This window comes from Psittacula echo (assembly GCF_963264785.1).
Source record: "Psittacula echo genome assembly, chromosome: 4".
Classification (NCBI taxonomy): Eukaryota; Metazoa; Chordata; class Aves; order Psittaciformes; family Psittacidae; genus Psittacula; species Psittacula echo.
In genome coordinates, this window is record NC_137738.1 from 33,480,186 (window position 1) to 33,506,772 (window position 26,587).

General features: G+C 41.2%; 2 protein-coding genes across 2 annotated transcripts; both read left to right on the forward strand.

Annotated features, from left to right (window-relative positions):
• Window positions 1-3,060: 3,060 nt before the first annotated feature.
• On the forward strand, window positions 3,061-21,602 carry UNC93A (unc-93 homolog A; the record flags this gene model as incomplete). Its single annotated transcript, XM_080615875.1, has 8 exons — window positions 3,061-3,147; window positions 5,488-5,669; window positions 6,425-6,654; window positions 9,654-9,773; window positions 12,897-13,114; window positions 14,238-14,373; window positions 15,812-15,943; window positions 21,340-21,602. The coding sequence occupies 8 exons, from the start codon at window positions 3,061-3,063 to the stop codon at window positions 21,600-21,602; spliced, it is 1,368 nt and encodes a 455-aa protein (XP_080472001.1).
• Window positions 21,603-22,381: 779 nt separating this feature from the next.
• Window positions 22,382-26,240, forward strand: TTLL2 (tubulin tyrosine ligase like 2; the record flags this gene model as incomplete). The annotated part of the gene is given in 11 exon segments (XM_080615876.1): window positions 22,382-22,418; window positions 25,251-25,273; window positions 25,277-25,303; window positions 25,307-25,588; window positions 25,592-25,621; window positions 25,625-25,796; window positions 25,799-25,985; window positions 25,987-26,038; window positions 26,040-26,097; window positions 26,100-26,122; window positions 26,124-26,240. Coding segments are annotated over 11 exon segments (1,008 nt in total).
• Between the last annotated feature and the right edge of the window lie 347 nt (window positions 26,241-26,587).

Below are 26,587 nucleotides of genomic sequence, written 5' to 3' on the forward strand. Positions count from 1 at the left end.
CTATGCCATCTGCAAACTGGAGCAGCACAAGACAGCATACAAGAACTCTGTAGTACTGTTACAGCTCAGGACCACAGGCTCATGTTCCCCTCTAGTACATCTGAAATGCCCTTACCATGGAAAAAGAGTAGGAATTAACTTAATTTCTTCAAGTGAGAATATGGAGACTCTAGCTTTACTCTCTCCCCCCTCCTTGTGTTTGGAGTCACCCATGGGCAAGCACGTGTCCTTTGACCAGTGCCAGTTAGGGCAAGCTCTGAGAACAGCTCTTGCACTCTTGCTCATATTATGTGGGTGGCCAAACCACTGGCCAGCTGGCATATAAAACTGCTCATCCTTTCTACAGCTAGATTTGAGGGATAGTGTGTACCACCAAGGAGCTAATTAATTAAAAGCCTCCTAAACCAAAAAATCCTATGGTGAGTGTTCTGGTTGGGGGGGGGGGATGGTGTTGTTTTGCTGTAGTTAAAAGAGCTGCCTAAACAATATTTAACCAGGAAAGAGTAAATAGGGAAATGATAATTATAAAGTACAATTCCACCCCCCAACCTCCCCCCAAAGATTAGCCTGTGGTGTTATAATCTTTTAAGGAAAAACTGCCCTCATTCACACTAAGAAAATATACACAGGAAAACAAACATAATCAGCTGTGGGATGCAGTGATGAATTCAACCAGCATCTTCTGTCTCTCACTTTTGTGATTGCACTCTGACAGACATTTCAGTTTGGTGGCTGCAGTCTTCCGTGTGAAAGCTAAACCCAAAATGCAGCGCACAGCTCCTGAGGCTCACTTAATCTTAGTTAGACTGGCAGAAAAAATGAAAGAGGTGTCAAGGGTGATACACAGCAGGCTTGCTGGAGCCCCCCACTGCCTGGTACCAAAGGAAGAGATCCTCAGCCTTATCAGGTCTCCTTGGTAAAGACTCTGCGCATTCCTCAGGACCAGGCAGTTGGATAACCCAAAGCTCTGGGCAAGGAATATGGAACAGGCCAAAATGTCTCTGATCAGTTGAAAGGAGAGAGAAAAAAGAAATAAACTCCACAAAAAAAAACCCCACCTTCCCCCAAATGATCTCCAATACTGTGCTGCTGACAGGCCATGACTGAGTTAGGAGTCAAGAGTTCCTCCAGCGCTGAAGAACTGATCAGATAACCCATCCACCACCACATGTTAAACATAGCATCCAGTTAATGCTTATTTTAAAAAGCTGTGTTGTTATTACTGCTGATGTCAAAAAAAAGCACTAAAATAATTGCTTTTATAACTAAGTCTGCTTTGCATTAGCTTGGTTCTTGCCTCTTCCAGAGCAGGTGATAATTACGCTTTTGTTTAGGGTAAGCATTGTTCTTACATTTTCTCATTCATTTTTCCAGTGATTTTAAACCTGTGGGCTCAGACCCCTAGAATTTTGCAGACTATTTCTGAGAGGTGCAAAACAGAAACAACCATGTGATCACCAGGTGTAAACTTCTTCTGAAATGTTCTCACCTGAAAACTGCAAAAGGTCCATAAACCCTAAAGATTGGAAAAAGTATTACCGGTTTGGTTTAGAAGCCCTGTAGAGGATTGCAAACACCACAAAACAAGAGCAGCATTGTGATAGCATCGAAAGTGTTTGCATGCTGAGCATAGTAGTCTGTAAAATAAAAAGTATTTACCATCTAGACTTGCAATATAGCAGTACCTTTAACAATAGAGAATTAAAGGATTATGTTTTCTGCATTATTTCATTCAAAAAGAATATGAGACAAAGAAGAAAATGAAGAGGCACACATTGGAATTTTCTCCAAAGTAGAAACTAGCTGCGACCTCTTTAAAGTATTAAATGAATGAATACGTTCAAGCGCGTCCCCCCCCCCCCCCCCCCCCCCCCCCCCCCATGTCCCTGTGGAAAGCAAAATTGTGCCATCTAGTGGGATCTAAACCAAGTCTTAGCCGTGCGTTCCCACTAGGCACAAACGGACACCATACAGACCACCTCCACTTGAATCTGTTTACATTATTGTGTGGACTTTTCTGTATTCCACTTTGCTCCCACGTACAAACCCGTCCTCTGCTACAGCTGCAAGAAGGGTCTGTTCACGCTGCCAGGTTTAGGGGCAGAGAGGATGTTATGTGCTCAGAAGGGGAATATTCAGAAACTCAGTCAGGACTTGCATGACGGCCAATGTGTCATGGACAAACAGGGTGCACCTTCACAGGGCAGACTCTTAAAACAGGTAAAAGCAGGGGCAAACACAGCAAGGTTGGCTGGCTAGGGGGAAGCTTCACTCCTTGAGCAGGCAGCACTGACAAGGTAAAATATGCAAAGGCTGCTGCTTTCCAGGATCTGGAGGAGCTTTTTAATTTATCTGCTTTATCCGTTTTTCTTCTTGTCTTCTGAGTTGATGGGAAAGATAGGGGAAAATGATTTTCATTAGTATGACTTGGTGGATTTGGAACACCGAAGCCACAGGGTTCACCATGGATTAAGATTCTCTCCCTTTTGCCAAGCAGCCAGCAATGCTGGTTTGCACAGCTTTAGGGCTGGTATATGCAGACAACACTGTACCACAATCCCATTTCCTAGTATGCTTTTGTAACCTTTGTTAAGCAATAGGCCTAACACAGATTTCAGTATGATCTTTTAATCTTTGCCCTTTATGGATTAGCGTACCTGTATGCCAGACAGTAGTTTCACTGCTTGCAATTTTTTTCTTCTGTGGTAGTCATAGGAGAGAACCATATAACATACAACTGCAATACTAAAATAAGTCAAAGTGCTGCAAATGACTTACATACCTATCTAATAAAACCTGCTAGACGGGAATGCTCATTATTGCCTCATCCACTACATGTCTGTAACAGGAGTAACAGCTCCATAACGAGTTTTCAGTATCAGTAAAAGTAAAGTTCACTGGCCAATCCTCAAATAATTAACAACTCTTTCCCCTACACATGCAGTGAGAAGTGACCTTTTCCAACAAAACATAAGCTGTTTTTCTTCAACTCAGATCATCCCCTGGAATAATTGGATCATCTCTGCCCACCGCCAGACCTTTTGTCTTGTATGAATCAACATGGAAAGGAATCTTAAGAATGTTTTGGTCATTTCTTTCGGATTTTTACTTCTCTTCACTGCTTATGGAGGACTCCAGAATCTACAGGTAAGAGGAGATCATGCTACTGGTTGGCAGGACAGTTGGCATGGAAGGGCATCAGGTCAACTGGCAGTGTGAGACCCATCAGTCTTTCCGTGGTTTCTGCAAGGAAGGCATACACAGTGTTTTTTACGTGGTGGGTTAAAACATCAACTTGCTACAGGTTAGTATTCCTCACCCCGATCCCCAGCATTTACTAAATATTTTATTCTAGTACTTCTCAAATAGTTTTAATACTTGTGTCTCACTACTTTAGGTCTACAAATTAGTTGTTAGAATGAAAACTAAAATTTCTCTGAGATTTTTCTCAAAATAAGATATTGCAAAATGGAAAAGAAATTTCATTTCTGGAAAGGGTTTGTTTTGAATAATTCTAAGTTTCCATAATTTTATTGTTATGCAACAATGTAAAATACAAAATGCACAATCTATTAAGTATAATAATTTAAGTATAAAATCATACAATAATTCCTGGCATCATGATATAACATAATAATAAAAAATATTATTTTAAATCAAAGGCAAATTTGCCTTGTATTGGCATTAGCATCTTAAAGCACAGTAGCAGAGATGGGTTTATAGAATGACAGGAATAGATCCCTGCTAGCTGTTTACATCTCCTTCTTCTCCTTTCCTTGAGCAGTTTCTCTTTGCTGACAGTGTCAAATTCCAAGTTTAGGGAAGTTCTGCACAAACAAAATGCATGGAGATCTTATGAGCTGCGCAGACTGATAACGCAGGGAAAGATAAATCCAAGAAGCCACTAGTCAACCCATCACCTGAAACAGCTCACACTTAGGTTAAGTGCTGGAACATAAAGCCTCCTCTAACACTGCAGGAGGGAGTGGTGCTGATTCAGGAATAGTCCTCTTCTCTCTCCATTTTGTCTTGATGGTTAAGAGGACCTGCTGAGACACAATCAAAAGTAAGTTATTTTATTGTATTGTAGCCTGCAGGAGAAGTATTAAATCCTCTTATGAGGAGAGATTGTGGGAGCTGGACCTGTTTTGTCCAGAGAAGAGAAGACTGAGAGGGCATCTCATTAATGCCTATCAATATCTCAAAAGCTGGTGCCAGAAGGATGGTGCCAGACTCTTTTCAGTGGTGCCCAGCAACTGGATGAGGACTAATGGCCATAAACTAAAACATGAGAAGTTTCACCTCAACATGAGGAAGAACTTCTTTACATTGAGAGCACTGGAACAGGGTGCCCAGGGAGGTTGTGGAGTCTCCCTCTCTGAAGACATTCAGAACCTGCCAGGACACAGGTAACCTGCTATAGGTGGTAGGAGGGTTTGACTCGATCTCCAGAGGTGCCTTCCAGTCTCAATCATTCTGAGATTCTGTGATTCCCCCCTCCAAAAAAACCCCACAAAACCCCAAAGCAGCAAGAATTAAGCTATCATATGATTTTGGAGACCTGGCTTCTGATTTTTGGAAGCTGTAGCCGACAAAACCAGTCTTGTGATATTTCAGAGATAAGACCTCTGTGATCAGGAAGCCTCTTTGCCTGTTTACAAAACAACTATTCTGATTCTCAGATACATTGACCCTGCTCAGCAGAGAATTTCCTCACCTCCCTGTCCTGATGACTGCTTCTGGCTAGGGGTGTTGTGTGGCTGCCATCACGGTCCTGCATGGCCAGGCCATGCAGCCACTGCAGGGCCTGGAAGTGTTCAGTGCAGCTACTGCAGCCTTGCCCTCCTATAGCACTCTCAAGTGCTACCCTCACAACATCCATTCCCCCTTCCAAAATTGCACTGGATCATGTCAGCTTTTAAGGAAAAGGAAAAGGATAATGTTGATAAGCAGAATCTCACTCTTCTCATTGCAAGTTTCACAGTATCAAGACAAGAGGAGAAATTTTCAGCATAAAATATATAAAACTTGGTTAGATCAGTAACATGTTATTCCTCCCTTGTGAAAATGCGGGTGAATCAATTACTTCCAGCTACAGAGGGCTGCTGTGAGCTCTGAGCATATTAGGATATTTGGACCTTGGCCTCTGAAGAATTTAGAAAATGTCAGACCTGTAGTTTAATCAAAGAATCTTCCATTGTTGCTAAATCAGCCCTTGCAATGCAGATCTGATGATATTCCTGCCTGAGACAAAAAGTGAAGGCCAAGAAAAGAGGTTATCCTTCATTCAGCTTGCTTTCAAAGAGAAACTCAAGCGAATTACATTAGATAAAGTCTGACTTACGAAAGCTTTGAATCTGAGCAATGCTCACCTGGTTTTGTATCATATTTTCATAAATAGGTTATCATTGTGAGGAAAACACAATGCACAAGCAATTAAAATGCCTGTGATAAAATTTGTCTCAACTGCTGTTGTTGTCCATGCAGAGCAGTCTCTACTCTGAAGAAGGCCTGGGTGTTGCATCCTTAAGTGTTCTCTATGCTGCGCTCATCTTATCCTCTATGTTCCTCCCTCCAATCCTCATCAAGAAGCTGGGCTGCAAGTGGACCATTGCAGGCTCTATGTGCTGCTACATCGCGTTCTCCCTAGGAAACTTCCATGCTAGCTGGTAAAATTTAAATACTTTAACCGTGTCTATTGTGTTTGAACAAAATCAGTAAGGGCAAAGTTCATTCTTCTCTACGTCTGTGTTGCAGAATTTAAAGTTGGATGCAAAAAGTGTTACCTGTAAGAAGGAGGTGAAGCAGGGAGGTGAAGCAGAGAGGTGAAAACATGCGAAAGGCCAGAATGAATGCATTCATCCACCCACCTGAAGCTGCTTCTCTACCTCATGTGTGTAGCAGAGATTTCCCTTCAGAAAAAAAAAGGAAATAATGAATTTCATTTAAAACCCAAATTACTTTAAGGACTGTTTTTGAGAAGATTGAAGGGAAAGCTGTCTCCCAGCCAGTGGTTCTGGGAGCAGAGGACCACAGGAGGATGCTAGATCCTGCCTTGCCATTTCAGAGGTGGATGGACAGCTTCTGCTCTCCAGTGACAGGAAATGCAGTTCTGCAGAGGAAGGTTGTTTTGATCCATCTTCTGAAGGGCAGGTGCAATTTGATTCTCAGTTACAAAAGGATAAGGCACATGAGCACAGACCTAGCCAGCCCAGCCTGGGCCTAGCACCTGGACACAGCCGGGGGTGCTTGCACATCCTAAACTTCATAAGATTGTCCCTTTCTTGCTTCCATGTAACAGATTTATTGAACCACACAAAGGATAAATCTACTTCTTTATGTTTATTTTTGTGCCTGGATATTTGGGCAAATGATTATTATGGTAATGGATAATAACTATGCTAAATAAAGTGTTCTTTGGCAGGTACACACTAATTCCTACCTCTGTGATCCTGGGCGTAGGAGGAGCACCACTATGGTCTGCCAAATGCACTTACCTCACCATAGCTGGCAATTCATATGCTGCGAAAGCAGGAAAAAATGGGAAAGACATTATCAACCAATACTTTGGGGTCTTCTTTCTGATATTTCAGTCCTCCGGCATCTGGGGAAATCTTATCTCATCCTTGGTGTTTAGCCAAGCTTCCACCAAAGGTAAAATATACTTTAAAATCTTGGCACTTCTTTCTATAAACATCAGCTGGTTCTAAATAGTTAAAAGGTAGATTTCTGTAGCTGAGCTTTCACAGTCAATGGAAACAGGCACTTTTCTCTGGAAGTGTCTATTTTCTATCATCTTTTCATCATCTATAAAGAGAATGCAGACAACTAGCTCAAAAATAAATGTCTATTGAATTCCTTTCGAATTCCACCCCTATGTTGTAATGTATAGATAGGCTCTGGCAGCGGCAGTCTTTCACATCTGACTTCTGTTTAAAGTGGATTAAAACAAAAGGCAAAATACTGAAGAAGCCTTTTCACAAAGCTTGTAGTATTGGATTGATTTGCTGTTAAGCATTCAAAGTTAGTCAAGCCGATGCTGGTGCTTGCTGAAAATGAGTGCTTTACAGAATTGTCAAGAAGAAATAGAAGTAGCTGTTGGCAGGAGCCTGCATGCCAGGGCTCCTCTGCTGTATTAGAGGCTCAGACAGCAGATGCCCGTGTAGCTTGAAGAAATCACTCAATAGTACTGCTCTCATTTCCCGTGCTTGTAATTGATATAAGCCTTAAAAGGGCAGTTGTGAAGATAAATTAATACTTGGATGCCACCGCAGAGTTTCAAAGTAGAAGGGTGTATTATCATTGCAGTCTCCAGTGCATTCCCTATCCTGTCAAAGTCAGAACAAGATGGACAAAGAGCCTTCCATACACACTGTTACTATGAATAGCAAGAAGTTAGCTCTCTCCCCGGCTCAGTTCAGCAGTATGTCCTCTAGAAAGTATTCAAATAGGTATTAGGTTAAAACTAAATGTCAGGGAGCTGCCATCAGGTTTTAATATTTGAATTCTTGGGTTTATGGCAAAGCAGTTGTCACAAGGTGTGACACTTACTTCCTTTAAACATAAGAAACTACAAATGAGACACCATGAAAGCAGAATGCTAAAAGACTGCATCAAGTGCAACAGAACCCTGCTGATCGAATGACCTGATCCATATGATATCTCGGGAGGGACTGTCTGTTCTGATTTCATTCGCAGCACAGAAGCTGTGGTGCAGCTGTGGGGTCTGCACAGACTGCAACCATTTTACTCTCTTCTGCTTCACAGCACACATTATATTAATAAGGGGATTAAAATACTGGGGGTTTGGGGGGGGGGGTTTGTTGTATTTTTTTTTCTTGTAAATCCCCTCCTGAATTTAAATCTGAGAATGTTCCATTAAATTCTAAAGAAAATATTTTACTTATTTTTTGCCAACTACACTGGATTTCAGGAAATGCTCTTTTCCTGGGAGGTGTGCTGTGAACAGCTCTCAAAGTCAAAGGCCTTGCCTATCTTCACAACAGTGATGAGCAATCATACCATAAGCTTTCAAACTCAGTGCCTTCTCAGTGAAACTCAGCTTTAATGTAGAGAGAGCTTCTTGTGGGTGAGGGGGTAAGGATCTCCAGTTACTCACTTCTTTTCCTCTCCTCTGACAGTGCAGCAAAGGCACCCACCTCTATTGCTCACATGCTTAAAATGTATAATTTCACTGGGCAGTCAGAAAGATGTGGTATGCACCTACAGAATCAAAATGCATAAAATTCAGACACATACATACACTTGACATGTTGCCTGCATCACTGCATCCAGACACAGCAAGGCAAGCTACACCATGAGGTAATACTACAAAAAAATGTAAAAAACAAGAGTCATCCTTTCTTACTCATCAATATTTCAGGGTTTATTTCCAGAGGAACAGAGCAAACCCTGCCTTGCAACTTCCATATCACTAATTGCATGTGCATCTCCATCTACAGGGTGCATGAACAGATAGAAAACTTGTTTTACACACTTCCACACTCTACTAGTGTGACTCACCATTTGCATATGGTGATTTTGCTCCAGGTCTGTTTGTTCAAAACTGCAGTGGTAGCCACTGGCTATAATAAGGTAATGATTTTCTTCATGTTATTAACTTTTATCTGATGTTGAACCTAAAGTTGTTTATGAAGTTAGCTAAAGAGCTGGTTCACATTGCAGCAGCTTTATTTGGAAGCAATGGAGAAAAACACACTAAAAGTAGTTGCACAATAACTGTAAATGCAAAATTACAGATCAAGTCATGTTTAAGGAATCAGCCAAGGTACAGTGTATTGCCCTTTATTATGCTTGGACCAGTGACAAATTCTGCAGTGAAAGCATTGAAACAATTCTATGTTTTTTCGATCATTCTTCCCCGCTATACAGCTTATTCAAGCTTACACTTTGGGTTAGTATTTTTTCTTTACAGAAAGGAAGAAGTAGGCATGGTATTGTGGTAACGCACAAGGTGCGTGAGTACACACATGTGGCTTTGATATATGCTCAGCACAACTCTGATGGGATTGAACAAAGCAAAGGTCTTACTACAAACCCTGCCAAACTTTTAGAGTTTCAAGTACATTCTCACAGAGTAATAAAGCCAGTTATAAAGTAATAAAGCCAGGAAAAGCTGATTTCTTGGAAGACTCTGTTTGTGGGTTATAATAATTTCAATTTATAAAACAAAAAGATGTCTCAAGGTGGCTTCCATTCCCATAAAGCATACAGAAATTATATGGAGAGGGATAATGTGCTCTGGCTGTAAGAGCTGAAATCCATCAGTTCGGTGGTGGTGTAAACTGAGGGACCTGTCTTGTGGGGTGTTATGGTTAAGAAGTATAGAGAGATACACACTGGAACTTTAAATACTCCAAATTGAGCTTGGATTCATATTTTAGTCTTTGGATTTAAGCATGTCTCCATCTAGCCATCAATTCAATGTTCTGCCTTGAGCAACTACATCTGGTAGATCAAATTTTTATGTGTTAAACTTATATTCTAAAGTTAATCAAATCTAATCAGGAAGGATTTGAAACCAGGAACAAATACCAAGCATTGGATTCTCTTCTTCTTCTGTCCTTATATATAGCATGCATTCATCTGATCTCTTCCCTGACCAGTGTTTCTTTTGGTTCTTACTGAATTAGTGGAAATCTCAGAAGTGGCATGCTGTGGAGCATATGACTGCGTGACTAACACCACTAACACTACTGGATCAGCAGAACCCTCCAACTCCTTAATCTACATTCTGCTAGGGATCTACACTGGTAAGTAATTCACACAGTCTTTAATGGGTATCATTGATGGGGAACCTACTATTTATGAAACCTAGCATGACTTTATGGATAAAGTTTCCAACTTCCTCCCTCAATCCAATTTGCTAAAAGGAAATAAGATATGTGAGAGGTGTAAACAACTCCTTCCCAAATAGTTTCAAATGCTTTGTGCCAGTGCCGTATCATTTTTTTGTTTCTAGGAGCAAGACATTCTTTACACTCTCCACCTGGAATAAAGCTGAATCCCAGCATGGTAACCCCTCTGTTTCACCCAAAGTCTATTGTTCTACAGACTAGAATCAAAAGTACGCCCATATTGCAATTAGAGGATTACAGCAGTTTATCCAGTTATGCAGAGATGATAGATAGGTTTAAATTCACTATCTGTCTTCAGGATCATCAGTAGTTGCTGATGGCACTGGGCAAATTTATATACACATGCAAAGGTCCAAGACGCTAAGAGCAGCCCAGCTGTAGTGGTACTTGAACTTATCAGCTTCTAGTCATCTGGGGATGCCTGTCAGAACTGGCTGGTGTTCTACCACGTGTAAAACAGTTTTAGCACAAGAACTGCACTGTAATTAAAGGTGGACCTGAACCAGGCCTCCCAGAGCATGCAGTCATTTTCAGGGAGGTTTTTCGATCCCCAATGAGACTTTACAACTTCAGTCAATTCTCATCTGTGTTGCCTGAATTACAATACCCTAGTGTGAAAGGCAAAGATAAAAAGAAGCACTAGACGAAGTGGCATATCTCCCCTTCAGTAACTACAGCTGCTATAGACTTTCCTTGCATAAGGCTAGAAGGGAATCAAAGACAGAAAAGGCTGACGCATTCCAAAATCAGAAAGACAAAAATAGATGTGCAAAGATTCATTCAGTGACAAAAGTTCAAAAAGTATCTGGCTCAAAGCAAGTTATTTGGATAAAGTGGAAGTATCTGGAAAGGCAGTATGTCACCTTAGCTCTGATTAAATATCTTTGCAGTCTCTGCACACAAATATACCTTCTTTGCTGGGACAGATGCATGTAATTTGCCATATGCTCAAACAGAATGTGACTCGGTCAAAGCCAGCCCTCACTGGACAGGGGCATCCCAGAAAAACCTCCTTCCTTCCCAAGCTCCATTCCTAATTGGTGAGAAAATGCAAAGAATATCCCCCCACTTCCCTTCCAGAGTGTGCTGGAGCTCATGCCTTTCTGCTAAAGGCAGGCTTGGCTCACAAGTTTAAATTTAAATTTGATGACTAACATATACAGCACTCCCTTAGGGTGGGATCATGCAAAATGAATACAATCCTGCTATCTACTGACCCTGCGTCAGTAGAGTTTCATTCTTCTTTTAAGCTCTTAATAAAAGGTATGTCTTTTCCTACCTTGAGGGAACCCAAATAGCTAAATATTTCATTCACAGACGTTTTTTAAATGTTTCCTCTGTTTGCTTGCTGAATACATATTTTGCCCAGCTTGGGTGTAGACAATAATGAACAAGTCTTTTGTTTAGTTTTCTCACAGGCTGTGGATATCTCTATTAATGTTCATACTAACCAGTATTAAGTTACTTATCTTTTATAATTGCTTTTGATTCATCTGACATGTTTGTAAGAATATTTATTTGTCTTGTAAATGTGGATGTCCTGCTCTCATCCATGTAAGTAAGTCCTTCAGTCAGCACGTAAGCACTAATAAACAGCCTGGCAGAGCCAACAATGACAAAGCATTTACAGCTCAGCCACAGTGGAGAATCAGGGCACTGGAGAATACAATTTCACTCTAGGAGACATGGATGAGAAATAATAAGCGATAAAAAAATGGAAGTAATTCAATGTAAATCTGCTAACTTATTTGGACATTAAGTTTGCAGAAGAGAGCATGCCCATACATAGTAACATAGGAGCATATCAAATAGGCAATGTAGATGGGAAGAGGTGCCTCATTCTCCTCTTACTCTGAATTCCACTTGTTTCCATGGGTGGAATTCTAGTCAGCATAAGTAAGAGAGGAAACATAATCATGACTTGCATTTGTAAAGAAGCAATCACTTGTGGATCTGTGGGTGCTCCATGTATATTATGAGACAGTTATCTTCATAACATGAAAAAGATGGTATTGATTCACTCCACAAGCAACAAGCCTAGACTGATACATACATGATCGTTTTCTGATTTACTACACCATGTATTCTTTCGTATGCTGCTTCTGCTTGGAAATTATAGGGTCAAAGCTGTAATTTGCATCCTTTTCAAGTCCCCCAGAGTCACTCTCTGTCATCTTTAAAATAGCACATAGAATCATAGAATAGTTTATGTTGGAAGGGACCTTCAAAGGTCTTTGAGTCCTACACCTCTGCAATGAACAGGGACATCTTCAATTAGATCAGGCTGCTCAGAACCACATCCAGCCTGGCCTTGAGTGTCTCCAGGGACTGGGCATCCACCACTTCCCTGGCCAACTTTTTCCAGAATTTTACCACCCTCACTGTAAAAAATTTCTTCCTCATTTTCAGCCTGAATTTAAAACCATCACCCCTCATCCTATCGCAATATTCTGTGCTAAAAGCATGGCCCTGAGCTAACAAAGGAAAAAAGAAAAAGAAAGAAAAAAGGCAGCATATACTGGGATCCAAGGCAGCAGTTCTACTTCTAGCCCTTTATTATTCTTTCCATGTATTGGAAGGAAAATCTCCCCTAGCCATGAAAAACTTGGCACTGGAATTGAATATTCCTCTCTCATGTTGATTTAAAGCCTTCTGATAGCTCCCGAGGGAGCTGTTTCTGGCCAGCTCCCTGTCCCCACACCCCTCGCTTGCCCTGGAAAGGGGAGCGATCACCCTCTGCGGCCATGCAGCTGCCCCGGTGTCTGTCACAACAGGCCAGTCACAGTTCAGCTGAGGGGATTTGAGAGGTGTGCAGCTGTAAGCAGAAGATGTGGATGTAGATCAGGCCTTCTTGTTTACACAGAAATGGCCTTTACACTGAAGCGGAATCAGAGGCATCTGCCAAAACATCCCACAGAGAGCTAAGCACTAAGTCAGAACAATAACAGCATCAAGCGACTTCCCATCACTCTTGAGCATTCCTCAGTTTTTCATGAACTTTTTGTTTTGTTTTTGCAGCTAGTGGTGTGCTAGCTGTGTTGCTGATTGTTACATTTCTGGACCAGATCAAATCTGACCGAGCAGAGACTGAGAAAGAAATACTAGAGACATCATCCTTTTGGTCTACGTTCCTAGCAACTTTCCAGCATCTTAAAGATAAAAGACAGTGTCTTCTAATTCCTCTGACAATTTACAGTGGGTTGGAACAGGGATTTCTTTCTGGTGACTACACAAAGGTGTGGATGACAATGAAAATCTATGTCTTTCTGAATGTTTTTTTGTGCCTTCGTGTCTTGCTATTGCATCTGATCTCTATTTCCCTGTTAAATGAAGATGTTTTCAATGGCAATTTGTGGTTTGCTAAATTACTGCTTACTTCTCAAATGAACTCCGAGTGACATCTTTAAACAGGAGAGGTCAGCAATAAATATGTCCCTTGGAACAGCCTCAAAAAGAACACTGTAGAGAGCTTAACTCACCAGTGGAGGCCACAGCACAGAGCTACAGGTTCAAACTCTTCAGCTTGTTGTAAATAACAAACTGGGAGAAAAGCCAGCAGTCTGCAAAGCTTTTATATTTTTCTTCCTTCTGCTTTCCCTAGAGTTTGTATAAGTGCAAGTCAGCACACATACCACATATTTTATTTTGACAACCTTTATGGTAACAGGGCAAATCCTCAATGTGGCTGGCTGAAAGCCCTCACCCATCACTAGTGCAACAGGTCCAAACCCTGGATTGAAATGATTAAAACCACCTCTGCTCCTCCAGTCTCTCTACAAACCTGAACACACAGCAATTGTGTTCTCCAGACATTTGTTGAGAAAGTCTCCAAAGAAAGGTGACAATCTTCCTGAGCTGCTTATTTGACACTTAAGCTTTCAAACCTTGCATATAAGCAAATGACTTGCTGCTGTGTTTGAATGGGTTGAATGGGGCACTCTATGGCCCCTTCCTTGGTTGTATATACTCTTATAGGTGAGGTCATTTTCTTCGGTGCTGCTCTGTAATGACAATAGTGCTGACTGTGGGTTTTCATCTCTTAGGCTATGAAAGGAAGGGCAGAAAATTCCTAGTGCCACTTCCAGAAGTTTTATTTGCACAGCAAACAGTGCTCTGACTTCTTTTGCTTGTTACTGCTCTGTTTGCATGGCATCAGCCTGACTGGGAACTAGGTTAGGAATACAAATGCTGAAGGCCAACTATGTCAATACACCAGGGGCTTGTCAACAAAATCTGTAGCTGTGCTCCTGTGATCTTGTCCATGCTGGCTATTTACCGAATAGTCAAGCTAAGACCCTTGAACTTTAGCTGCTTATTTTCACTGAAGAAAAGGTGGTATCACTGTCTTTTCTCTTCCAGGCATATGTGACCTGTGCCCTGGGGATACATTATGTTGGTTATGTGATGATCTGCTTTTCAGCTGTAAATTCCCTCTGCTCTCTGCTCTTTGGAAAGATCTCTCAGTTCACGGGTAGAAAGCGTCCATTTGCATTAGGTATGTAAAGGTCACTTGAAGGACTAATCACCTCATGTGATATATCAAATCCAGTGCTCTCCCCTTTGCATGCACTACAAAGGGAAAGCTCACTGTCAGCTATCAGTTAAAACCAAAGTCAATCTGGAGGCAAATTTCATTCATGAGAAGAGGGGCAGCACAGTTAATCACTGTACTGAGGTCATTATCACATCGAGACCTTATATCACTTTGCTGGTGGTGTAGTTCATCCTGCTTTTGAGGGCACTGTCTACTCAGAAAGTGCCCTGCAGCTTTAATGTTTTATAGCTCTAATGCAACCAGTGATAAATCATCTTACAATACAGATATTGAGGCCTACACTCTGCCTGAGAAGGATTTCTCCATTGGGGTGAAACCTCCTCACCTTTATAGAGTTTTAAAGGTTAGCCTGATGTTCTTTTCACTACTCGTTGTACAGGGAGAAAAAGAAAAGAAAGTCATGCGACAGCATGTCAGGCTAGAATAAATTGAGGGCTTGTATGTGATAGTAATTTTCATGTTGCTGTGAGAAGAGATGCGTATATTTAAGAACATCTGTCTCTCCAGGGAAGACTCAAATGAGTAATAGAGTAATGGAGACATCAAAAAATACCAAGAAATATTTCATTCGTGTCCCTGTATCCACTAAGCATACTGAAGAGAACTAGTACCTGACTTCCGCTACAGAGTAACCTGTATTATTAGAATCATCACTGACTGAGTCAGGGTGCATCTAGGTATTCTAGGCATTACCTCCACAGGAAATTTTAAACCTGGGCTACAGTCACTACTTCAGAGATTCTTCTGTATGTGTCTGTCCTAGGTGTATGTCTCACTCTATGAAACTCATTTTAGAATAAAACAAGAACAACAGCACAACTATAGTGTTAGCAATACAAGACCTCTGAACCTCTCAGTTCTGTTTAATGGTCTTTGTATTCAATTGGTGAAGGTGCACCTGTGAAGGGAGCAATCATTTACAAACCACTTTTAAAAAGAAAGACAAAAAGTCACCAGACCCTCTATATATACTTAACTGCCTCCTCTGGCTCTGAAAGGAAACCTACAATTTAAGGACTTGGTAGGGAGCGTGGAAGGGTGCTTCCTCCCCCTTGCACATGCCTCACATGGTGACTGCAAATCTTTCAGCTGTCCCTTCTCCTACTCAGTGGCAGGTTTTGTTCTTTGGGCTAATCAGCAATGAGGATCTCTCAGCACAGGAAGCTGCTCAGAATTATTAATTGAAGACTGTTAAATGACTACATTGTCTTGTATTCCATGTGATATCAACTCTGTCAGCACAAATCTCAATGAACCAAAAAGACTTTACGATTGACTTGTGCTCTAGTTGGGGGAAGAATTTGAAAGTGTTACCTAGTACTATCTGTACTGTTTGTAATTGCATTTACATTTATCTACTTTCTCTCTAAATTAACAGCTGCGGTTACAAACACTGCCTGCATAATAGCACTACTGCTGTGGAAACCTCATCCTAAGCAGCTTGCTGTGTTTTTCATATTTCCTGCTCTTTGGGGCCTATCTGATGCCATTTGGCAGACACAAACTAATGGTAAGTCTTGGTGACAATGAAATGTATTCTATAGAGATATAAAAATTCATATGTTTGTATTTATAAAACAAAGTGTGCATAAAAATGAGAATGGGTTTAAGACAGCATCTGAAAGAAATATGTTAGCTCATTGGAAAGTAGAAAAAATAAGAACAATTTGGAAATAAAAAAGTAAAATATTCATTAAATGAATTTTTCCAAGATGAAGAGAGAAGAACACTGCAGAAAATGATAATGGGTACTCAGAATAAATATTCTGGAGGAGCATAAGTATTTCAAAGATAATTGGAAAACTAAGAAGAATGACGCAATTAGTCTGTCTTTTGCAATGAAGGAGAGCACTCTGGATAAAAAATCAACTCAAAGTTCAGCAACAAAAGAAGCAGCAAATTGGCTGTTAGGAGTTATTAGGAAAAAAGTAGAGAAAACCACAAAACTACATTATGCAACCAAATAAATTCATGCAGCTCTGATTTGCTCTATTTCAAAAATCTTAATCCAATGTGATAAGACATAAAAAGGCAATAAAAAGGAACAGAGTCATGGGAGACTTCCACTTGAGGAAAGACTAACAGACTAGAACACTATAGCCTGAACAAGTGATAAGTAAGGAAAACAGTCAGTAAGATAATAGTATGAAAAAGTTGTTAAGAAATTCACTATTTCCCTTTATAACAGAACTGATGGTACCAAATAAAGTTATCAGGCAGCAGCTTTATAGAAATCAAAAGAAATGCTTTTTTTGCACAATGCATGACTGAAGTATGGAATTCATTGCCAAAATGTAAATGTTTTTAAGCTGGAATTACATCACTTCAGGGAAAAATATTCCAGGGGGGCTATTAAAGCTTGGTAGGACAGAGGAAATTTCCAACTTCGAAAGTCCCTACAGCTTTGATTGCAAGAGTCAGGAGAGCACTAAGTGGGGAAAATCACTGTATACTTGCCTCAGTTCTTACACTCTTAACCTAGGAGTCTGTTACTAGAAGTATACCATTGGACTTATATGATGTATTACTATTGTCCCTAGAATCTTTTATGTTCTTCTGCTTTGTGATATAGTGTGATTATTATGGAGTTCAGATAATGAGCTGATACGAACTGACTTCCACAAGGGATTATTTAAACATATCACTTAATCAAAACTAGAGGAAATTCTCTTCTAGACACTAAAGGTAGACTCTAAAATGCTGAAGAGGGCAAGAAACAGATACATATATATTGTGATGAGTTGAAGTAAAGCCTGCTCATGACTATCAGTCACACTCTTTTTAAATCAATGCCTTAGCCTGGGTCAGAAGACAGTTAAATACTCTCCCATCTGCTCTCATATTTTACCTCTTATTTCATGATTATTGTTTTTCTCTATCTCAAATTCATATTTGGCAGATGCCATAGGAATATGCATGTGACAGAACTAGCTCACCTGGGCCCACATCAGGTTATGTTTCTTGGCTTCCCTCCCTTTGGTCCCTCTGGGTGCTTCAGTAGCTTAGGTGATTTTATGCACTAGATAAATTTTCATGTTCCTCCTAGAGAGCCAAAGGGAAAAACATCACAGTCCTTTGCCTGGCACTGACAGTGATCTCATCTCAAGCATACGTTCCCACCTCTAGGCAGCAGGAAGTGACCAGCCAGACTTCTCTGTCCCTCCAGCAGCTCATATCCCTTGGAGGAGAACTAGTACATATGTCAAGGAACACCCTCTCATCTTCTCTCATCTCAACCCACAGACTTGTGCCTTTGGTGTAATTTTAAATCAGTACTCTCATTATTCAGGTTCATGGAAGAAGAATGTCAGTGAGGATTTGCTCTCTCTGAAGTAAAGCTGTTTCCTGCTTCTTCAGCCACAGCCTTCCTGGCTGCTAATCAGGCTTCTTCCCAAAACTCTTGAGAGCCATATCTCAGTCTCCCACCGGGATAAAGGACCTACCCTTTATCCTGCTTCTCTCTTTTCCAGAAAACCTTGTCCCCAGATACTTTGCTTCTTTCAGAATCACAGAAGGGTTAAGGCTGGAAGGGACCTCTGAACGTCACCTGGTCCAACCCCTTGCTTAAGCAGGGCCACCCAGGCACAGCCAGTTACCCTGGACTGTGTCCAGTCAGCTTTTGAATATCTCCAGGGAGGGAGACTCCACACCCTCCCTGGGCACCCAAGCCAGTGTTCAATCACCCTCACAGTGAAAAAGTGTTTCCTGATGTTCAGACGGAAACTCCTGTGTTTCAGTTTGTGCCCATTGCCTCTTGTCCACTTTTCTTGGACACCACTGAAAAGAGCCTCCACCCCCTTTGAGCCTCTCTTTAGGAATTTACATGCATTTGAGATGCCCTGTGAGAAGGGCATCTCCTCAGTAAGGTCCCTGCACACCTGACAAAGACGGACCTGATGACCTCCTTTGGAAAGAAGATGTAAGTGCAGAGAACCTAAGTGTCAGAGAAGGTGGCTGGGAAGTGGTTGCAGTTCCCAGCCCCCAGATAGACAGTGAACAATGCTTCACGCTTAATGGCAAGTGAGGTCTGCAGGTATGTGACAAGACTCACCTCCATTACAGCACTGTAACAGGTCATCTCCATTCCCAGATCCCTGCAGAATACTTGTGCAAATTCCATGTTTGTGTTAACTGAGGAAAAACCCAAATGTTCCTTATGCTTGCACAGTACCTTTTTTTGTCTGTACCTTCTTCAGCTGTTCCACAGCCCTCAGTTATAAAATCATACAGTTTGCTCTATCATATTGTCACCCTGAAATATCAAGTGATGACATAAAACCTTATCAGAGAGGTGCAGTGACATTACTCCATAATGCTGCATCCCAGAACAGGATCTCCAATTTGACATACCCATTTAGGGCTAAATCTCTTTTTCCCTTTATCAGTTTTATACAAATACACATCACATAAGAAATTCTCAGCTCCAAAGGCTATTAGGTGAGATAAGACTTCTAAAACAGCACTAGGGACTAAGGTTTCTGGTCCTTCCTTTGTCAAGCTCCCATGACTGCTGCTTGGGCCTCAGTAGGTTAATCGATGATGGAACAGAATGGCATTGTGCCACGTACTAAAGATACTCTATGGTAATGGAAGATGGCTCGCTTCGGCCTGCTGTGGATAGTTAATACTGGAGTTCCCCCTAGAGGATATATAGGCTCACAGTAGGTGAATTACTTGATTTTTTAAAGCTTTCCTAACATGTCTGTGTATGAGTGTGGACACCCTCCTTTATTTCCAAAGAAAGCTGCTTCATTTCAGAGTGTGTAGTGCCCTTTCTTATCTAATCTGAACACAGATACTATTATTATCCCCCCGGCAATAACTGCACTTGGAGTGTAATCATTGTATAGCACAGAGCTAAGCTATCGGGTAGACTACAGTAAAATAAAGTTCTTTCCAGGCTGACCTGTATCTTTAGGAAGGATATAAATCAGTCTGGAAGGTTTATATACCTGGACTCAAATATTCCAGTGGTCCTGTTACATACCTTGTACATACTAGTACCAGAAGAAGGAGTGGGAAAATAGGCATTGGCAAACAGGGAGGATAATTGCCATGGAAGTGAGCTGCAAAAATTCAGACCTAGCAGCCTCTCCACTTGGCCAGCTCAGCAGGTCTTGTTAAAGCATCAGCCAGGCAACTTGCGCCATACTGAAGTTGACTGTTAGTGATGAGGACAGATGTTCAGGTTTGAGGCAAAACCACCACTGCATTCCCATATAACTGCTAGCTAATACCACATTTGCACCCTGGAAATGAAATCTCTCCTGCCAAATCAGCTTTTCCTATAGCTGAACCTTGGACTAGATCCTCACTCAATTCTAACATTGCTTCGGTTGAAAAAGAAGGCTTCAAAATAGCAAGGGAAAATAGGTACCAGCTGCAAGCCATTTTTATCTCAACACATGGAATTGTCATGGCATCAGAAACCTTCCTGTAACAACTCTCCTCACTAATCCCTTTCCAGAAGATAACACAGGTCATATAATAATGAATTATTATCCAATAATTCACACAACACTACACTCTGACAGTTTAATGAGCTAAGTACATCTTGTGATGCACTTGTCCAGATTTTCCATCATGTCTAAATTGAAAAATGAAGTAAATGTCCTTTTCAGTCATCAGGATGCGGTAAGTTTTTACATACAGAAGATATCTCTCCCTTAGTTAACAGAACTGAAAGGTTAGTTGAGCCAACCCAGTTTTTTAGAGAACTTTGTACCCCTCTGTGCCTTTTGGCTGAATGTGCATATTTCACACAGATGTGTTGTTAAATAGAGAAGTGGATGAGAAGAGTTAAGGTTCATTATATTTCTTGCCTTCCCCCCATGCACACCACAGCTAAGTAAGTCAGTGGAAATGCCTGCTGCTTTATCACCCCTGATGCTAGCTCAGCACCCAGAGGAAAGTAAGCTCTCTCCCCTTCCCTGCGTGCCCAACTAGTCAAACCTAGAGGCTGGGAATCCCTCCCTGACTCCCAGCTGTGGGTGTGCAGCTGACTGAACTCAGTGGGAGCTTCTCAGTGAACATGAGTGCATTAGGATTACCAGTTTAACCAAGTTTCTATGTCAAGAACATTTTCCAGCTGCTGGCCAGATTTTCTGTATACATCAAAGATATTCTTTTTGCCAAATTGTCCAGGACCTGAAAAATCTGGAGACCTATTTATCTCAGAGGCAAATCTCTGCATATATGTTACTACCGTTAGCAACACTGTGTGAGCCTCACCTGGGGGCTTTCTGAGGCCAAGTTGTGGTGAACACAAGTAACATGCATTTTACGTGCACAATCTCTGCATGTTCTTAGGCAGGTGAAAGAAAATGGTTTGAAGAACAGGTAAAGAGTGTAAGGAGGGTCCATGCAGGTTCCCCCCAAAAGTGGTGAAGGATGGCAGTAGGGAGGTCCCCATAGTTCTTTGATCCTTTCTACCCCACACTGAAAGAGCAACTTGATCCCTAAGGACCATGTTGTCCCTAGACAAAACTACCTGGAAGCCTGTAAGGACTGGGTATAACCTTCTCAATAGGTTACATGGAATGCCTGCAGTGTCAAGGGCCATTTCTGGCCATCTCCTCTTCTTCCTTCCTTACTTGCTCATCAGTGCAAGAACCTTCCTTTTTTGTGGCTGATTGATAGCTTGAGAAATTAACTTCCTGTCATCTCACTTCAGATGAGCCCATCCTTCCTTTCTTTCGCTTTTTCTCTGATATTCTCTATTTTGTCATTTTTGCTCTGTTATTTCACTTACAGCAATTCACAAGAGCATAAATATGCTTAAAAACAAAGTTGGTGTTCTCCTTTCTCTGACATTCATGAGGGAGATTGTAGCCTATTTATTCCCTTTGCAGAAAATATGTAGTTGCAGACTTAATCTCCACAAGTCTTGTTTCTCCTTCATTCTAGGACTCTATGGCATTTTATTTGAGAAACACAAGGAGGCTGCCTTTGCAAATTACCGTCTCTGGGAATCGTTAGGATTTGTCATTGCCTTTGGTTACAGCACCAAATTGCAAATCTACATCAAACTGTACATTCTATTGTGTATGCTTGTGTTTTCTATGGTGACGTATGGAGCGGTTGAATACCTTGAAGCTAAGAGCTCCCCTGGAACACCTGTTACAAGGAAGGAAGATGTAGGACCCCTCACCCAGGATACACATGTGTAACCCAACTGGGTCAGAGGCAGGCAAAGCAAACTGGCTGGCTCCTACGGGCATGTTTCCAAAGGTGTTCCAACATGTACTGTCTCCAGAAAGATGCTAAAGGGACAGATTTCAAGGCCAGTATAAGGCAAATGTCTTAGGAGTAAAACCTCTTTTGACATCTCAGTTTTATAAGGGAAGACTTATCTGACTTCACCCTTTCATACATATGACCAACTAAATGTTGTTTTGGTTTTTTTTTTCAATTAATAAAGTCCTAATCAATGTAAACAAGAATCCTGAGGTCCTCACACTTTTGTATCTGTGCATCAGACCTAGTGCTGTAGGGTTACAATTAAATCTGAAAAGCCCACATGCAAAATCAGAAGATGACAGCAGTGGGAGTTGCTCAGGTGACTGCAGAAAACAGGCATCATTTCATGGAACCACTAATAAATATTCATATGGTTCTTATCCTGCATTCTTTAACACTTGCTGTAAATAACATCAAGTTGTAAACTGACTGTAGTTTGCAGCTCACATCTGAACACCACAAACCCCATCAACCGCTGAATCCACCAACTTGTCTTAGGTCAGCAGACAACTGTGTTTCTGCCTATATCATCCCTCTATCCCAGCACGCTTTCCCTTTCGGGTTTCCTGTCTCCATTTTTGCATCACCACTTACAGCAGCTTTCTCCCAAAAGAGATGCCTTTCCCATGAACAAATACTTCAGTCATGATGAACTTTCCCCACTTGCCCATCCACAGACAGAGGTGTTTTCAAGAGAAGTGGCCAGGGCATGTTACATGGGGAACTCAGTCATGAAAAGGAAGCAGGTAACGGTGCAAGTCACAGAATGAGGAGAAAAGAAGGATGTGCCTATGCTGTTATATCTCCTTGAGACCTATCGCATCTAGCAGTGGCTCAGGTAAGGATTTCACTCATTTTATTTCAACTTCTGTTGAGTTTCACCTGTACTATACTGTTTCCAGACTTGGATTTTTGTGGTTTTACTGCAAGGAGAAGAGTGCTGTAGTGCGATTACTGCTCAGTGTCCCTACATCTTGATGAGAAAGCACGGTACAGATATCATAAACATTAGTGGTAATGACATTATGATCAGATCCTCTGTACGACGCAGACAGCATAAAAGCAATTGAAGGCAAATGCTGTTCATCTCCAAGATTATTGCTGCTCCTGGAAATAAACTACATGGCTAGTTAAGTTTTTGCACGCCACGGAGCTAACATTAGAAACTATTTCTTCTCAGTTATTAACCATAACAGGAGGATGAGGCACCATATGGTGCGACAACATGATAGAAAAAAAATAATACAATTTATGTGAAAAAAACCTCAACAAATTGTTTTGTTTTTTTAAATAACAGAACGTTTTATGCTACTTTGCTCTCTCTGTAACATTTCTTGTTCCCAAGCATCTGGACTCCACTCCAGACTTCACCTGTGTTGATTCATGGCTTTTCAAATGGAAAGCTTCTTTTCCAGGTCTCATACATTAAGTAGAGTTCATTATGTTCTGCAGAAAAGAAGGTGGTAGGTGGATTCCTCACAGATCCACCTTTCTCTTGAGCCTTTGCCCTGCCAGCTCAAAGACATGCTCTTAATCTCTCTGTTGGAAATACAAATGGCAAAACTACTGTTTCTGCAGAATCCTGATGGCCTCCCAGCTGTCCGGAGATAACAGATGGATTTGATGGGCTGCTGCTGATTCTCACTCTGCCCTGCTTCCATCTGATGCAGAAATTAGATTTCATCTCAATAACAGGCAGTGAAACACACCACCAAATCCTCCTCCGATTCTCTTTTGCACAGCAATGTTAAAGAGCAAGCGAAGCAAAAAGGATTTTGGAGATCAACATCAGTGCAATATTGATCTGTATGAACATAATCATTTATTGTTTGTTTGCAATATCCCAACACAGAAACCAGGATCTCGCTACATGAGGTGCTATACAACCTCAGAACAAAAAAGATGATCCCTCCCTCAGAGGGATCCTTTGGTAAGTTTTTTTCTTTTTCCTCCTGTACTAGGTCTGGCTGGGATGGGGTTAATTTTCTTCGTAGCAGTCCATATGCGGCTGTGTTTTGGATTTTTATATCTGAAACAGTGTTGCTAATACCCCAGTGTTTTGGCTATTAGAGTAGTGCTTGCACAGCCTACAGGTTTTCTCTTTTCCCTGTTCTGCCCCCTCAGTGAGTAGGTTGCAGGTGCTCAAAAAATTGGGAGATAAGGCAACTAGGACAGCTGGAACAGACTGATCAAAGGGATCTCTAAGGGGATTCAAGGAAATAATCCCAGTACAGTTTCAAACTTGCTCCTTTCCAACACTAGCTTAAACCTGAGATGGAAAGGTACTGCAAGTCTGACAGTAAAACATCACTGATTATATTAATATGTATATTATTATCGGAATACAGAATTACATATTACTTTGGAACATAGAAATTCATTGTATATAGAAATTTAAATTTTGGCCACAGTCACAGCCCATTAATGAGGCTTAAAGTCTCTTTTGAATAGAAGCCTCATTTCTCACATCCTGGACCAAATCTTGCTTCAGATCCCTTCAGTTTTAGGTAATATTCCCTCACTAAAGGATAAAAGGTGGTCCAGTGCTAGTTTTGACCTACATACTAGAGTCCTATGGTGAAGTAGCCACTGCTGTGCCTCCCAGCATCCCTGAAATACCTCTCAGTCCCTCCTCTAAAACCCTCCTCCCATCAAGCCCCCGTTGAGACTCTCCTGGGTTTGCCCACTGCATTGTAAAGCACTTGTCACAGACTTCACAGCACTGCCTGTAGAAGAGCTCTGTGACTGCTTTGTGATTTCCCCCTTGGAGTCTGTTTGCAGCAGCAGAATGCATTGGGCAGCCAAGACACAGGTACATCATATGAGAGTCACCCAATGTCAAGAGTGGAGAAACATGTTTTTTCATCCTGCAAGAATCTTTGAATTGTTTTTCACATTCAAATAAAATAATGAGAATCTTAAATGGTTTTGTGACTTGCAAAACTTGTGAATCATGTCAATTTATGTTTTGATAATTAATGCCACATTTGGCCTTCTAGTTTTAAAACTAAATTAGCATTTAAAAAAATCAGAACCATTGTCATTTAAAAAACAAATATAAGATACTGTAATAATTTCAAAACAGGGCAATTCAAATTAAATACAAAAGCTGGCAAAGGATTACTTTTGTTCTCTGGAAAAAAGCTTTCCACTTCAACAAATCGTAATTTTTCTACAGAAAAAGCATCCCTGGCCAACTCAGCTACACACTGAATAGAGCACTTTGCAATGTGACATGCTCCCTTGGTTTCTGCAGTTTGGAAGGCAGAGGCTACTCATTCTGGAGTCTAAAACTCAGCCTGAAAAGAAAGAGCAAGTATGTCACTCTGGTAATAGGATATGAAGGAGTCTTGTGTAGCGTGTGTCCTGCCCATTTTGTATTTCTTTTGCTTGCTAGTTTCAGAGAGGAGATACAGGTTAGTATATGGGTGGTATGTCGGAATGGTCCTCAGCATACCCTTTTGTTGTCCATTACACTCTGTTCTGAACATGGAATCTAGTCCTCAGGGAGCAGCTCTGTGGGTTTCAGGAAACCAAAACTGAGAGAAAGAACGACACTGAAATCTAAACACATAAAGAAGAGATTGGCTGTGTCTGCAAATGAACCTTCAGCAAATTTCATTCTTACCTTTAAATATTTGGGGTTGATGACACCGTCAGCTGGCAGATGAGTAACACAGCGATTCTCACTCTGCTTGCTGTAACTCCCTTACCAGTGGCCTCCAATTGCTTTGAGCTCTTTGGCTTTGACATCCTGATTGATGACAAATTCGAGCCATGGCTTCTAGAAGTCAACTACAGTCCGGAATTGTGTTTAGACTGTTCCACTGATGACACTGTGGAAAGAAAACTTCTTCATGGTATTGTTGTACTGCAGAACTACAAGCAGATTGACATTTTGAGGCAAAATCAATTTTGAGGCAAGCCTGGGATAAAGGCTGGCAGAAGGTAGATGCTCCGGAGCACAGCTAGTGAGAGTGCCATCGAGAAGACTCCTGGTTTCCTTGTTTGCAAAACAGTGGCAAAATGTACTGCTGCTTCTTCTGTACAGCCTGCTCTGCAGGCTGCAAGAGGATCAATTCAAAAGGTGGCTACCCTGACAGAGAAAAATGCCAGAGCACATCCAGGAAAATGCTGACTTCTCAGCTGCAGGAAAGGGTGAGCAGGCCAAAGATACCCTCCCAAGCAAAAGCTGAAACTAAAAATAACCAATTCCCAGGAGCTGGGCATTCTGCACACGTTTCTGCCCCACTGAGCCACTGGGTACCTACATCTGACTTCTGCAGCTACAGGTTTACCACATGCCCCTATATCCTCTGATAAAAAACAGAGGCCTATCCCCCATGTAGGAGATTTTGTCCTTGTTTTTTCCTTTTAACAAAGCTGCACTTCAAGCTTCCAGGGAAAGGGCAGATATAAAGGACATCATAAGGAAATAAACAAACTAGTGAGCAAGCAGTTACCATCTAAACAGCAGAACACGGAGGGTAGGCTATTTAACTTCTATGGAACTTCATGACATCAGGTTATGTACACATGTCATGACAACTTTATCTGAAAGGAGGTAGATGTACACTGAAATTGTATTAGAAAGATATGTCAAACAATACACAATTTGAAAACTGTAATCTATCAGTTACCATGAGATATTTTTTTTTTAATAATTAAAGTACTAATTTTTTAAAGGAATTCTTGCAATATTGAAGTAATCCCAGAATAAAACCAGAGAATTGCATTTCTCAAAACATCCTCAGAAATGCCACCTGATTGATATTGTGGTTACGTATCTTTGTTTTGCTTGCATTAAAACTAGTGATCAGCTGTGCATGCAAAAATACCTACACTGTACTGAAGTATTCTAGATGATGGGCAAAATACTGCCGTGCCCTTGTACATCTTTGCTGCCCCCAGATGT